The following is a 13,679-nucleotide window of genomic DNA, read 5'->3' as shown; positions in this document are numbered from 1 at the left end:
AGAAATAGACATTTCTCTAAAGAAAACGTACAAATAATTAATAATTAGCAAATGAAAACATTCTCAACAGCATCGATCACCAAGTGAATGTAAATCAAAGGGGCAATGAGATGGCTATAACGTAAAAGACAATAGCAAGTACTGGGGAGAAACTGAACCTACAACCTATTGGTGCATTTCAAGTAGTACATTTACTTTGGAAAACAGGCTGGCAGATCTTGAAAAGGTTAAATGTAGCTGGGATGGTGGTACCTTCCTAAAGCCCAGCATTCTGGCAGAGTGAGGCAGGAGGACAGCAAGTTTGTGCTCACCTGGGCAACTTAGACCCCGCCTCCCTGCCTGGATCTTTATAAGTACATATTATATATATATATATATATATATATATATATATATATATATATATTTATTTTAAATGTCTGGGGATGTAGCACAGTGCAAAGGCCTGGGTTCAATCCCTAGCACTGAAAAAAAATTTCTTAAATGTAGAGTTACCATATATTCTAGCAACTCCACTCCTACGTTGAGTTGAGAAATGAGAGCATAAGTTCACAAAAAACCTTATACACAAGTATTTATAGCAGCATTATTTACAGTAGCCAAAAATTGATAACAACCCAAATGCCCATTAACTAATAAATGGATATACAGAATGTGATATATCCATCCACAAATGGAACATTATTTAGCAATAAAAAGGAATCAGATACATGCTACAATATGGTTCATATAAAAACCCTGAAAACATTATACTAAGTAAAAGAAGCTAGTTGCAAAAAAACAAACAAAAAACAAAACATACATTGTATGACTGCTTTTTTACTGCGCCCTGCCCCCACAGTGCTAGAGATTGAACCTAGGGTCTCACACAGCCAAGGCACTCTGCCACTGAGCTACATACCTGATCCTATACGCATTTACATGGAAAGTTCATAGTGGGCAAATCCATGGCAACAGGAAGTGGATAAGTGGTTGCTGATGGCTAGGGGGAGAAGGGTGTGAGTCCTAATGAGTACCAAGTTTCTTTTGGAAAATTTTCTAAAATTACTTTGCAGTAATAATCCATACAACTTTTGAATACTCTAGACAACTAACTGTATACTTTAAATGGATGAATTGTATAATATATGAATTTAATCTTGATAAGGTTCTTAAAAGGAAAACAGACTGTTTTAAGCACACAAATCCACAAAGCAGAGCTCACCCTGCCCCACCTCAGTACATACATATGCTCTTGGAGCTCTTGCCTACCCATCAATGTGCCAACAAATACGTTCATTTTTTCCCACTTCTGCTACATTTCTTTCCTGCCACCCTGCTTCATTTCTACTGCAGGAAATGAACCTGGCCCAGGACAAGAATGCACACAGCAGAAATCCTTCTCTATCTGTGATGATGTTCCAAGCCTCAGTCTTAACCACTCTCTGGCTCACTTCACAAAAGGGGACAGGAACCGTTCCGTGCCCATGCCTCAAAGCCTTGTGGGTTTTAGCCAGGCCCTCATTGAAGCTGAAGACAAGGAATGAACCAGTTCTTAGACTGCTCCTCCTTCCACAGGAGCAGCAGGGTTTGAGTGAGTCCCTGCAGGACCCTTTGGGGCTAGCCACAGATGATGGAAGGTGCCAGCAGCATCCAGGCTTGAAGGCTAGGCTTTTATCCTAGTGCCACCCAGTGTCCTATGGACACAGAAGAGGATATAGAGTACTTCAGTAAAAGCCAATCGCATGCATGTTAATGAACAAATCATCACCCTACTTCCAAAACCCACACAAAAGGTTCTTAGAATCTGCAATACTCCCTTCCCTGAGCCTCTCTGCCAGGGCTCCACCCAAAAGGGCCTTACCCGGGTCTTGGCCTTCAGGAACACATGGCTCTCCATATCCTTGCTAGATTTACTGTGGGCCACTCCAGCTTTCCTCATGGCATCCTCGCTGAAACACAAAAGGAGAAGAGACATTTACACACCCAAAAGGGTCTGCTCTTCAGGGGCCCTAGTCAATAGGCCATGAAGAGCAGCTATCCCATTCTCCTAATGGGACCAAGATGTCCCCAGCATGCCGACCAGCTGACATCCTAGAAAGGCATCAAGGGAGAGGCACTCAGCAGAGCAAGGTAGTAACAAAACAGGGCCATGAGATGAAAGGAATAGGAAAAGTGGTCACCATGAAACAAAGAGGAAGCCCCTGGCATGAGGAGGTTAGGTGAGTCCATCCCTACAGAATGGTTATAACCAGCACAAAACCAAATTTGTATTAGACAACTGGGGGGCCAGCCAGCCTCCAATTCCTGCCCTTTGAATGACCTAGTTCTCTACACAATTCTGTCACTGACCACAATAGGACCTCAGTTCCAGATTCTTCCACTATGAAATGGAAGGGGGCACAAAACTCATCTCCCAGTCTCTTCTAAGGCGAGGGGCCCTATGTGAGATAATTCATATTCTCCTAATGGGACCAAAGAGACCAGCGCCAACTTCAACATCTAGCCGGGAACAGCAAGAGACAGATCACACAAATGGGAAAAACATCTTAAAAACACATTTGCCAACACAGGTATAATAAGAGAGAAAATCCTACTAAAGGCTTTATATTGTACTGCTGCTCCAAAGGATAAAGAGCCACACACACAGGCTAGGATGAGCTCTCCCAGAGTAGTAATATATACTCCCTCCCCCATGCACATGTATACACACAGAAAGAACAGGTATATAGTTAGTAGAAAAGATGGAACACATCAAGACTAGCTTCTCTGGTCTGTTCAACAGCCTGCCTCCTTCCCTGTAGAGTGGGTCTCCTCCCTGCCTGTCCTTCCAGCACTGGGCTTGTTGATGAACACATAAGCCTGTCAGGGCTCTGAGCAGAATAAACAAACCCAACCCAAATGATGCTTGAAAGCACTCTTACCACTCCAAACACAAGCCAACCAAGCCAAGGGTACAAGAAAATGCACATAGGACTGTAAGTATCACACCTATGACCTCTAAAGAACTCAGAGAAAGGCCAGGTACATGGCCAAAGTTCAAGGCCAGCATGGGCTACATAAAAAGTTCAAGGCTAGCCTGAACTATATAGTGAGGCTGTCTTAAAAAAAAAAATTAAAATAAAAGAAAGAGACAGGTGCAGTGGTGCAGGCTTATAACCCCTGCTACTCGGGAGGATGAGGCAGCACTGCAAGTTTGAGTCCAACCCAGGTAACTTAGTGAAATCCTGTCTCAAAACACTAAATAAAAAAGGGCTAACACAGTGATACAATGCCCCTGGGTTTGATCCCCAGTACTGCAAAAAGGAAAGAAAAAGGAAGAAGACCCATCACACTGCTAGATCCTTTATCCAATAAGCATGGCTGGAGTGCCTAACTACCTTCTGCTTTCTGAAGCCTAAACTTTGGCAAGGAGGCAGCAACAGGTTCCTGCTTGCATGGCACTCAGGGGTGGAGCTGATAGACATGGGGAAAGGTCCCTGGGGCCACAACAGAAGAAAGAGAAATGACATGGGACAGGAACTTAAGAACCAGCCCACAGACAGTACAGGATCAGACTTGTAAGCAAGAAAGGCACAGGCACACTACAGGTGGGAGGCCAGCAAAGATCCAATGTACACATGCTGAGGCTGGCATGGGGTAGGTACTCCACCCTGGAGATGGAGATGTTACCTGGTAAGCTCTAAGGAGCCAGTGAGCATTTTCAACAGAAGTGACAGAGCAGACCTGTTTTTAGAAGGCTGGCTTACCTGTGCCCCTAAGCCCTGCTGTTCCTCTTTCCACCTGCTTTTGTTTGTTTTTTTTCCGGTACCGGGAATTGAACTCACGACCTCACGCTTGCCAGGCAGGTGCTGTGCCACTGAGCTAAATCCCCAGCCCCTTTCCACCTTCTAAGAACAGAGTGAGAAGGGGACTGTAAGGCTAACCAGCCACACAGCGACCTAATAGGAGCTGAGGGCCACAGAGGTACGTACTAACAGGAGGTCTCAAGGCAGAGCAGCAGACACCATATTTGTACCCAAGTAGCATGGCACAGAGGCTGACTAAATGGGGAGTGGGGAGGCCATGATACTGCAATGCCGCCAGGACACCAGGTACAAACGTAAGAGAGGAGTGCGGAGGAGACTGAGAGGGGATGTGGTTGCACTGATGAGCTCTGTGCTGGACAGCAGTAACCTCTGAGGGCTAAGCCAGGCTCTAAGAATAGTCCTCCCACAGTGGTGCCTCCAGCCACTTTTGCTAGTTATCAGACTGGAAGGTTCCATACAGTATAGTGTCTCCACTACTGCAAAAATACCTGGCTTGTGCCACAGATGAACCTCAGGACACAGCTGTGATAGCTTGAAGGAGGCAGGACAACCACAACCTGGCCAAAGAAAGGCGCTTGCTTAGCCACAGGCACAGTGCACCAGATACCACTGAATGTGCTGGAAAACAAGCCCTGCTCTGTTCTGCCAGTGTAACGTCACAGATGACATAGATGGTAGAGGTACCAGCTGTCAGTGACTCAGAACTTGAGGAACACTGACCTGGCTGGAAGCCAGAAATAGGCCTATCCTGACAAGCTAGAACATGCCCCTCAACAGCAGGAAACTGAACTGGGAGAAACAGGCTGCCAGTTCTGCCAAGAGTTGTGAAGGAGGGGCTGCTGTGAGGGGACAAGCAGAACTGAGGAGGAAGGAGCTCCTCCAACCAGACATCAGGGTTCTCTGCAGGGCAGCTCATGCCCTGTCACTCCCACATCCCTTCCAGAGAGCCCGCCCAGCGAGCCTTTTCATGTTTAATGGCTGATGAGTAAAACAAGATGCCCTGAGCTCTCCTTTCAGTCCTGAAAACCTATTTTTAAAACTGTTTTTCTTCCTGTTTCTAGTTTACAGATCACGCCCATAAAATAGAAGACAGAGCCAGGCACAGGGGCATAAACCTATAATCCCAGCACTCTGGGAGATAGAGGCAAAAGGATCACAAGTTTGATCCTATCCTAGGCAACTGAGCAAGATCCAATCTCAAAAAAACGTTAAAAGAGCTGGGGATGTAACTCAGAGGTAGCTGGACTTTGGCACCACTGAAGATAAACTATATAAAAGGAAATGTCCCTAAACAGAAAGTAGACCCCATACAATAAAAGATGAAGGTCAGTGTTGGGAAGACCAGGACCTGCTGGTCAGAAGATGTTAGGGAGAAAACTGTTGTCAGCTTACAAGTCTGGACCCTAAATAGCTGTTCTGCCACAGCTCTGCCCAGTATTAGCCATATGCTTGCAGAACAATAGGGACTTAGGCTGCCATAGTGGCATTAGCACCAGCCAATAGAGGCCTTGGAGCTCCCGCCTGATGTAACCAGCCAGCCCTCTGACAACGTGGATGCAGGGATGGACAACAGCTCAGAGCACATACCCCGTGTGTGACTAGGGCCCAAAAAGCTCTTCCTTGGGCCATGGGCTAGCTTCCTCTCGGTTGTCGTAACTGTATCTGCTCCCCCTGGCCAGGATTTTACTGGTATCTGGTTTAGACTGGGGCCTTCTAGGAGCTTATCTATCATTACAGGACTGGAACTCCCCCTATCAGGGGGTCCAAGGATGCCCTCACTGTCCAGACCTGCCCCTGGAATATAGTGTATCTTAAAGGCACTGCCTTAGCAGCCAGAAGATGACACACCATGAAAACCTCCTGATATCCTCATTTCTGCACCAAGGCCCCATACAGGATACCTGGAAATCCCCTTCACTTCTCCACAGCCTCCTCCAACTCCCTAAAGTTCAAACTCTTGCAGCAATCCCTCCCCATGGGCCTTTGTCTCCAGTTCCCTGTTCCATCTACTCTCCAAGTCACATTATTGCTCACGAGTGAAGGAAGCAGCTGCTATGGTCCTACCTACCTGGTCTTATACCTTGTTCCTTATGAGCAAGGCCTGCCCAGTAGCCCACTTAAGCACTGGCCATGCCACCTACTCCCATGCCAGGGCCTTAGGGACAGTGACCTGGCTGTTTTTTTATGCTACTTGAAAGTCCATCACCTCTGCTGGGGCTTTCCGGCTTGATCCCACCTAGATCCCACCTAGCATTCCAGCTATCTACTTTACAGAAACTTTGGAGCCACTTGTGGACCTTCCATATGAATCATAAATTCCTGTCTGTCAGCCCCACTGTACTAAAAAACACCCCAAAAGTAAAATGACATCATTCACCTCTGCATGCAACAGGCAGTCATCAGTGCTGGACAAGATAACATGCTATTTTTAACACAGGAATGGTACTGCCACCAGATGTGCCAGCACACACCTACAATCCTAGCCCTCAGGAGGCTGAGACAGGAGGATGGCTGTGAGTTGGAGGCCAGCCTGGGCTACACAGTAAGCTCAAGGCCAGCATAAACTACATAGCAAGACCCTGTCTCAAAAACAAACAAACAAACAAACAAACCCAAAGGAATGGTACTACCATGCATGTTCATGGACCATTAAGTCAGTGTGGCAGGCACTAGGGGAGCAAAGCCTTAAACAAGCACTTCCAGGCAGTAGAGGTCAGGGTCACCAGGGAAAGGCATGTGATGGAGTATGTGGAGGGTTAGGCTAGCTGGGCCTGGCAGGATATACAGAGAAAGAAGGGCCTGGGCTTCAATTCCAGTCTGGCCACTTGCCAGCTGTGGGTCTTGAGGAGGCACTCCCTGCCCTCAAGATGGCACTGGCAGAAGAAGTGCTCTAAATGGCTGTAGCCAGGTACACACAAGGTGTAAGGGTGTAAAGACAAGTCTAGCACTGGCTCAGCTTGTGTACAGCTTGGGTCTGTGGTTCCTTGTCCCCCTCACCCCCAAACTTGAAAACTCAATTTATCAGGAGTGGGCATGGTGTTACCCACCTATAATCCCAGCTACTCAGGAGGCTGAGGCAGGAAGCCCACAAATTCAAAGCCAGTCTAAGAAATACAATGAGACCCTGTCTCAAAAACGTAAAAAAGGCCTGGGGATGAGGCTCAATGAGAGACCCTGGGTTCAATGCTCAATATCACTGAGAAAAAAACACCACAGTGGGAATCTAATTCTAGTCCAGGATAGAAAAAAAAGTCAAACCGAGTGCCTTGGGAAAGTATATAGGGACATCAAAGTCTAAGTGTGCTAATGTGGGTGCTCTGAGGCTGGTTGGCACAGTCTGCCCCTCAGAGCACCTCTAAGAATTGCTGTGTCCTCCCTCAAAAGGGAGGGCCATGACAGTGCCACTTCAGAGTACTCTGAGGATGACAACAATTAATATTCTAAGGCACTAGATACACAGGAAGCACTAATGATACATTAAAGAAATAAATCAGAGGGCGGGATATAGTTCAGTGGCACAGCACCTGCCTGGCAAGCACAAGGTCCTGAGTTTGATTTCCAGCACCAAAAAAATAAATAAATCAGAGAATAACCTGCCTGACTGAGCAATAAAACAGCATTCAAGCTGGGCATGGTGGCACATGCCTATAATCCCAGCATTTGGGAGGCTGAGGCTTGCCTGTGAGTTTGGGTCTAGCCTGGGCTACATAGTAAGTTGTTCAAGGTCAGGCTGGACTATATACCAAGACTGTCTTGAAAAAGCAACAAAAAAAGACAGCATCTGAACATATCACCACCACACAGTGATGTTAGTGTCCCCTCTTCCCAAGAGATGGAGGATCAGTGAGTGTCTGTGGCTCCCTTGGGCACAGCTGTGGTCCCACTGGGAAACTAACTCTGACGACACTTGACAATATTGTCACGGTTGATGCCAGCAGCACAGCTCCAGTGGGAAGGGTATTCCCTCACGTATGCTGAAGATAAGAACTAACTGGCCTCCCCCTGTCCCTGCTCCCTTACCCTTCCACACCCTGTCCCCAGTCCCCAGTTCCCACCCAAGGGCCCCCTCACCTCTCACTAAGGCCTCTGTGACCCCACTCACTTCACCACTGCTCCCCCACCCAGGCTGTCACGCCCCTTCCATGGCTCACCTTCTTTCCCAAAGGATTCACAAATTCCTAAGAATGCCACTCCTCTAGTCTCCTGCAGGTATCCAACACAGAAAAATTCAGGCTTAGTCACTTGACTTCTGGGGACAAAGGGCTTCTTCCCGTCCATTTGTGTGACATTTATGTTCTGCCCAACAGAACCCTCTGTAGGTTTCTTCTACTTTTGCGAATCATCAGTCAAGTGCCCTCTTGTAGGGCAGGAGGAATTTCTGCCAGCCCCTCCTAAGTGGCTTCCTGGCAAATTGCTGCCTACATGTACAAATGAGTCTGTTTGCCCACTTGAGATAGGAGCCCACAGCTTGCATGTGGTATACTTTACCGTGTGCCTAAAACCCAAATCATGAAGCACCAAAAGACAGCAGAAGAAGTTATAGAATATCAGGCTGATGAAGGTTTTCCTAGGCATGTAACCAGAAGTAGGCCCTATAAAATAAAACCAATTTTGTCATATCAAAAAGGTATCTGTCACATATTTACCAGCTACCTGTGAGAGAGAGAAGGGCAAGTGTCCCTTATATTTCATGCTTCCCGCTGCTCAAGTCCAGTCCTGGATTTGAGGTGGAGGCTCTGGCAAACACGAGTTTCCTTCTCTGCTTTCCCTGCATCCACTCCCCACTTTACATTGTATGTAACCAACCTCACACTACAAGACACTGGAGGTTTGCTCTCTGGAAAGGCATGAAGTTGAGAGGGGGATTAATCCACCCAGTTGAAAAGGCATGTTGAGTGGGTAGGCTGAGCGGTCATCTGTGGCCTGATCCACACTAACTGTGGAGACCCTTGCAGCCCAGGACCTAGGAGACCATGCACTGGAGGAAGGACTCAAGAAAATTTGCAGCCCAGTGAGTCTCTGGTAAAGCAGGTCCTAAAAGACAAGCCCCATCTGCTCAGAGACCATGTGGCCCGAGTGCCCATTTGCTTAGAGTGAGCAGCCAACCAGGAGTTCCTGGACACCCTAACATGGCACATAAAAACCCAGAAGAGAGTAACAGGAACTCAGCAGGAAGACCAAAGTGTAGAAACTATTTTCCACAGAGATAAGCCATCACACTGTATCCATTTAACAGGAATGAAAAGTTAGATTGACAAAGAAGAAAAGAGGGGAGAGTTTTGAGAAATAAAAGCACGTTAGTAAAGCATGATAGTGAATGCCTATAATCCTAGCACTAAGGAGCTAAGGCAAGATGATTTTCTACAAGTTTCCAGCAGTTCAAGTCTGCCTCAAAAAAAACGGCAAGCTGGGAGTGGTGGTACATGTCTGTAATCCCAGCTTTTAGGAGGCTGAGGCAGGAGAACTGCCATGAGTTCAAGGCCAGCTTGAACTACATAGTGAAGCCCTGTCTCATAAAAACAAAAACAAAAACACTACCACAGAACAACAAAAAAAGGAATTATGCTCTACTGAGGAGTATCATTGTGCCCAAATCAGCATAGTCCCCAGAAGCTAATTTCCAGAAGCCGTTTTCCAGGATGCTTGTCAAATGAGACAAAGGATATAGGAAACAAGAGACTTGATGCAGGAGGACAACAGTCTGGAGCCATGCATCTTGAGAGATGAGCCCACCAAGAATTGTCCTCATCACCTCTGTGGCCATTGTCTGCAGGGTTGCAGAAGGGAGGTCCTAGAAAAGAGATACAACTGACACAGACTCCAGTAGTACAGAGTCTGGGGATAACTATGCTGAGATGCAACTGAAAGATATAGGAAGAATTAGCAACAGGTATACAGAAAACCAAACAGTTTTTTAAAAGGCATTTTTTCCCCTAGAAAAACAAACAGAAAAGCAAACAAAAAAAGTGGCCAGGCATGGTGGCACGTACCTGTAATTCCAGCACCCTGGAAGAGTACAGCAAAAGGATACCAAGTTCAAGCCCACCTAGCCTGGGCAATTTAGCAAGTTAGCAAGAATCTGCCCCAAAATAAAAAATAAAAGGGGCTGGAGCCCGGCATGGTGGCACACGCCTATAATCCCAGAAGTCGGGAGGCTGAGGCAGGAGGATCCCTGTGATTTCAAGGCCAGCCTGGGCTACGTGAGCAAGTTCAAGGCCAGGTGAACTACACAATGAGACCCTGCCTCAAAAAAAAGGGCGGGGGGTACTGGAGATGCAAAGCAGTGCGAAGGTCCTAGATTCAATCCCCAGTATTGGAAAAAAAAGAAAAAAGAAGCAAAGAAAGGGAAAAAAATCATTTAGAGTATGGCACTATGCTCAGATAGGAGTACTGTTTGTGCAGGCATAAATATAAACATTCATTACTGATTTACTCAAAGAGTAAAATATTGGGAATATGAGGGAGGTAGACCAGAAATAATGGCATTGTGTACAAGGGCTATACAGAAAGTCAATAGATAATTTATATAACTCATAAAAGTGATGATGATAAGTCAAGGTAGGAGCATATGCACACTACTGAGAACCACAGGCATATGGTAGAAGAAACAGTCAAAGATGGTTGCTTTTCTTGGGAGGACTGAGTAAGTAGGGAACCTTTGTAGTTTCTTGTAAAGTCTTTTATTATTCCTTGACTTTTGCAACTTATGTGCATCTATTACTCTGGTAGAACCTAAAGCAATTAAAAATGAAATGACAAACAATGTGCCATACACATAGGAGACCTTGTGGTTTGCAGCTGGAGTACCCAAACTTTGGGATGTTTGACCAGAGCAAATGTAAACTAAAACAGCTTTTTGATCTTAAGAAAAAAGAAAGTATGCCACAGAGAAATACTCAATGAACAACAGTTATTATTAAGGAAAGTCTGATTTACCTTTCTAAACCTTTCTGTCTTGGCTAACATGAGAGACGTAGAAAGCAGATGACAATTGCTCTACCAGCAATTTTGACCCTGAAAAGTATCCCCAAAGCCCACCACCCATTCTTTCCACAGTTCTCCAGATGGCCCCACAGTCTCAAAATAAGTCAGCAGGGCCAAGCATGGTGGCACACACCTGTAAGCCCCGCAGTCTGGGAGGCTGAGGCCGATTACAAGTTCGAGCTCAGCCTATGCATCTTAGCAGTTGGAGACTCTGTCTCAAACTTTAAAAAGGGCTGAGAAGATAGCTCAGTGTGAAGGCCCTGAGTTCGACCTCCAGTACCATAAAAGAAAACAACAAAAAAGGACTGGTAAGGACCTCAGGGTAGACAAGTCCAATATGGCCCCCACACACCTGAGAGATGCCTTCTGGACACAGCACCAAGGCCTCCTCATATCCTAGATAGGAAAAAACCCCAGTCCTCCACTAACTAAGCATGGTTCTCATTCTGTCTTCTAGCATTCACTCGGTCTTTAGAGTGCTACACCCTTTGCTGCCCTCCACCTTCTTCAGAGCCTGCAGCCAGTTTATTTAGTTCTCAGGTTTCATTCAGAAGAAGGAAATGAAACACCATTTGTTTCATCACCAACAGTAACCAAAGCAAACACCTGGCCTCGGGACCTCACAGGTAGCTGGATGCATGTTTGCCAAACTATATCCCAAACAGACTGCAACTTCTTCCTTTCCATTGTTAGCAAACATCTGTGTTCCAGTTCCTTGACTTTTTTTTCCAGCAGCAATAAGGATTGAACCCAGGGTCTTCACATTGAGCTACACCCCCAGCTGTTTCAAAATTTTGAGACAGGGTCTCACTAACTCAATGAATTACCCAGGCTAATCTTTTTTTTTTTGGTACTAGGAATGAACTATGCACAGCCATCCCTGATCTTTTTTTTTGGTACCTTGTGCTTGCCAGGTAGGTGCTTGTACTGCTGAGCTATATCCCTGGCCTCCCAGGTTGATCTTGAATTTGAGATCCTCTTTCTTCAGCCTCCCAGAGTGCTGAGATTATAGGCATGTGCCACTATGGCCAGCTTCCTTGATTTTTTTTAAAGACACATAAAAGTGAGTTCTCTCCTCCCAAGTTAAAAATATCTATTTTGTAATTTAGCTCTCCACCTACATGTTGGAATGAGTATTTTGTTCTTGCAGAAAAAGATTTTCTAATCATACCAATACCCAAGATGTGAGTGACACAGTTCTCTTTACATTCCTCTTAGTTGCTCAACTGAGCTCTCCTTCTGCTCCCAAGAATTTCGATGAACAAGATCAATCAAAAAACTAAACTGAGCCAGGTGTGGTGATGCATGCTTGTAATCCCAGCACCCTGGGAGACTGAGGCAGGAAGATCATAAATTCAAGCTCAGTGTAAGCTACTTAGCCAGACTCTGAATCAAAATAAAAAATAAAGAAGAACTGGGGGAGCTGGGGATTTAGCTCAGCAACACAGTGCCTGCCTGGCAAGTGCAAGGTCGTGAGTTTGATTCCCGGTACTGGAAAAAAAACAAAAACAAAAACAAAAATAAAACAAAAAAAAAGAACTGGGAATGTAGCTAAGTGGAAAGACCCTGGGTTTCATTCCCAGTACCAAGGATATAAAACAAGCAAAAAACTAATAACCTGAAGGCAGGCCTGGAGCTGGGCATGGTGGCACACATGTGTAATCCCAGCATCCTGGGAGGCTGAGGCATAAGGATTGCACATTTAAGTCCAACCTGGGTAACTTAGTGACTCAGCAAAACCCTGTCTCAAAAAAAAAAATAAAAATAAAAAAAATAATAATAATAGTAATAATTTGAAAAGGCTGCTGCTTCAAAACACATATTCTTACCTGAGCTGCTTCAGAACACCATACTAGCTTCTGACATTTACTACAATCTGTTAACTTGACCTCAAAAGAACTAGAAGAGCTGGAGAGACCCCATGATCCCAGTCCTGGTATGAGCCTGGGGATCCCTCAGCTCTAGCACATCCCACTTGCCAAACACATGGCAAGGATGGCTCTACCCACCCAAGGCCCTCTGAAAATACTTATCTCACATGGTTTTTTGGTGTTGGACAGCAGTGCCTTTTGGATATCTTTAATTAAGCACTCACAGCTGAAAACATATGGTGCCTGAGATGTGATTTTAAATAAACCAAGAGAGAAGGGGGAAACCAGGTGAAACAACACTGGTCACGTTGCTACCTTTCAAAAGACTTGGGAGAGCATTATTCTATTATCCCACTTCTGGAAACGTTTGAAAAAAAATCCATGTTGGAACTTTTTCCAAGAAAGTTGTAAGTCAAATGCTTATTGGAAGCTATGGGATGGCTATGCACAGTCCAAGCCCCTTATGAGCTTGGGTATTGTGGGTTACGCAGGTACCAGCCACAGCCCACCTAGGGAGAGAACATAGCCTGAACTGTGAGAAAGCTACAACTCAAAACTATACTGATACAGCCTAGTACTAGTTAAAAAGTACATGTGCTTATGTATCTACACATTTAAATGACATTCATATGACGTTATAAGCACACAAAGGACTGGAGGAAATATATCAACATGTCAGTAACAGCCATGTCTGGGCAGAGAGATTATGGAAAACACCTTCCTGTTTTTCAGTCCTCTACAATGTTATCTGGAATGGAATGAAGTACTACACCCAGTCCTGAACATACTGCCTGAAACGGGAGCGACAGGGCCAAACTGGCTGTGACTGCTGGGCAGCTTCATGGAGGCTGGTGGTCTGGCTGAATGGCGTCCATCCCCTCACCCCACTAGTCCTCCACACTTGCTCTGCCCACCATAACCCTCCTCTTGGGTCCTCTGCTCTGCCCCATCCAACTGGGCAAACCGGCTTTACCCTGGCCTCTAGGACAGCCCATTCCTGTGCTCCTTGACAGAACTGCTCTTCTAGGCTCCCTAC

General features: G+C 45.8%; 1 protein-coding gene across 7 annotated transcripts in view; it reads right to left on the bottom strand.

Moving 5' to 3' along the window:
- Med15 (mediator complex subunit 15) overlaps positions 1–13,679 on the bottom strand; it is a 67,474-nt gene that overhangs the window by 42,142 nt on the left and 11,653 nt on the right. For 5 of the 7 annotated variants that reach the window (XM_013517813.1, XM_013517815.1, XM_005391805.2 and 2 more), the window contains exon 2: positions 1,844–1,931. The exons of 1 other annotated variant lie outside the window; for it this stretch is intronic. In XM_013517813.1, the coding sequence (XP_013373267.1) occupies positions 1,844–1,931 (88 nt within the window). Of the gene's footprint in view, positions 1–1,843; positions 1,932–13,679 lie in introns of those variants that run through there. One more of the 7 variants, XM_013517812.1, reaches the window with a different exon arrangement.

Source organism: Chinchilla lanigera, unplaced genomic scaffold (genome assembly GCF_000276665.1).
Source record: "Chinchilla lanigera isolate Chin_1 unplaced genomic scaffold, ChiLan1.0 scaffold00041, whole genome shotgun sequence".
Classification (NCBI taxonomy): Eukaryota; Metazoa; Chordata; class Mammalia; order Rodentia; family Chinchillidae; genus Chinchilla; species Chinchilla lanigera.
The sequence above is the reverse complement of the archived record's forward strand: the minus strand, read 5'-3'. Positions and strand labels throughout refer to the sequence as shown.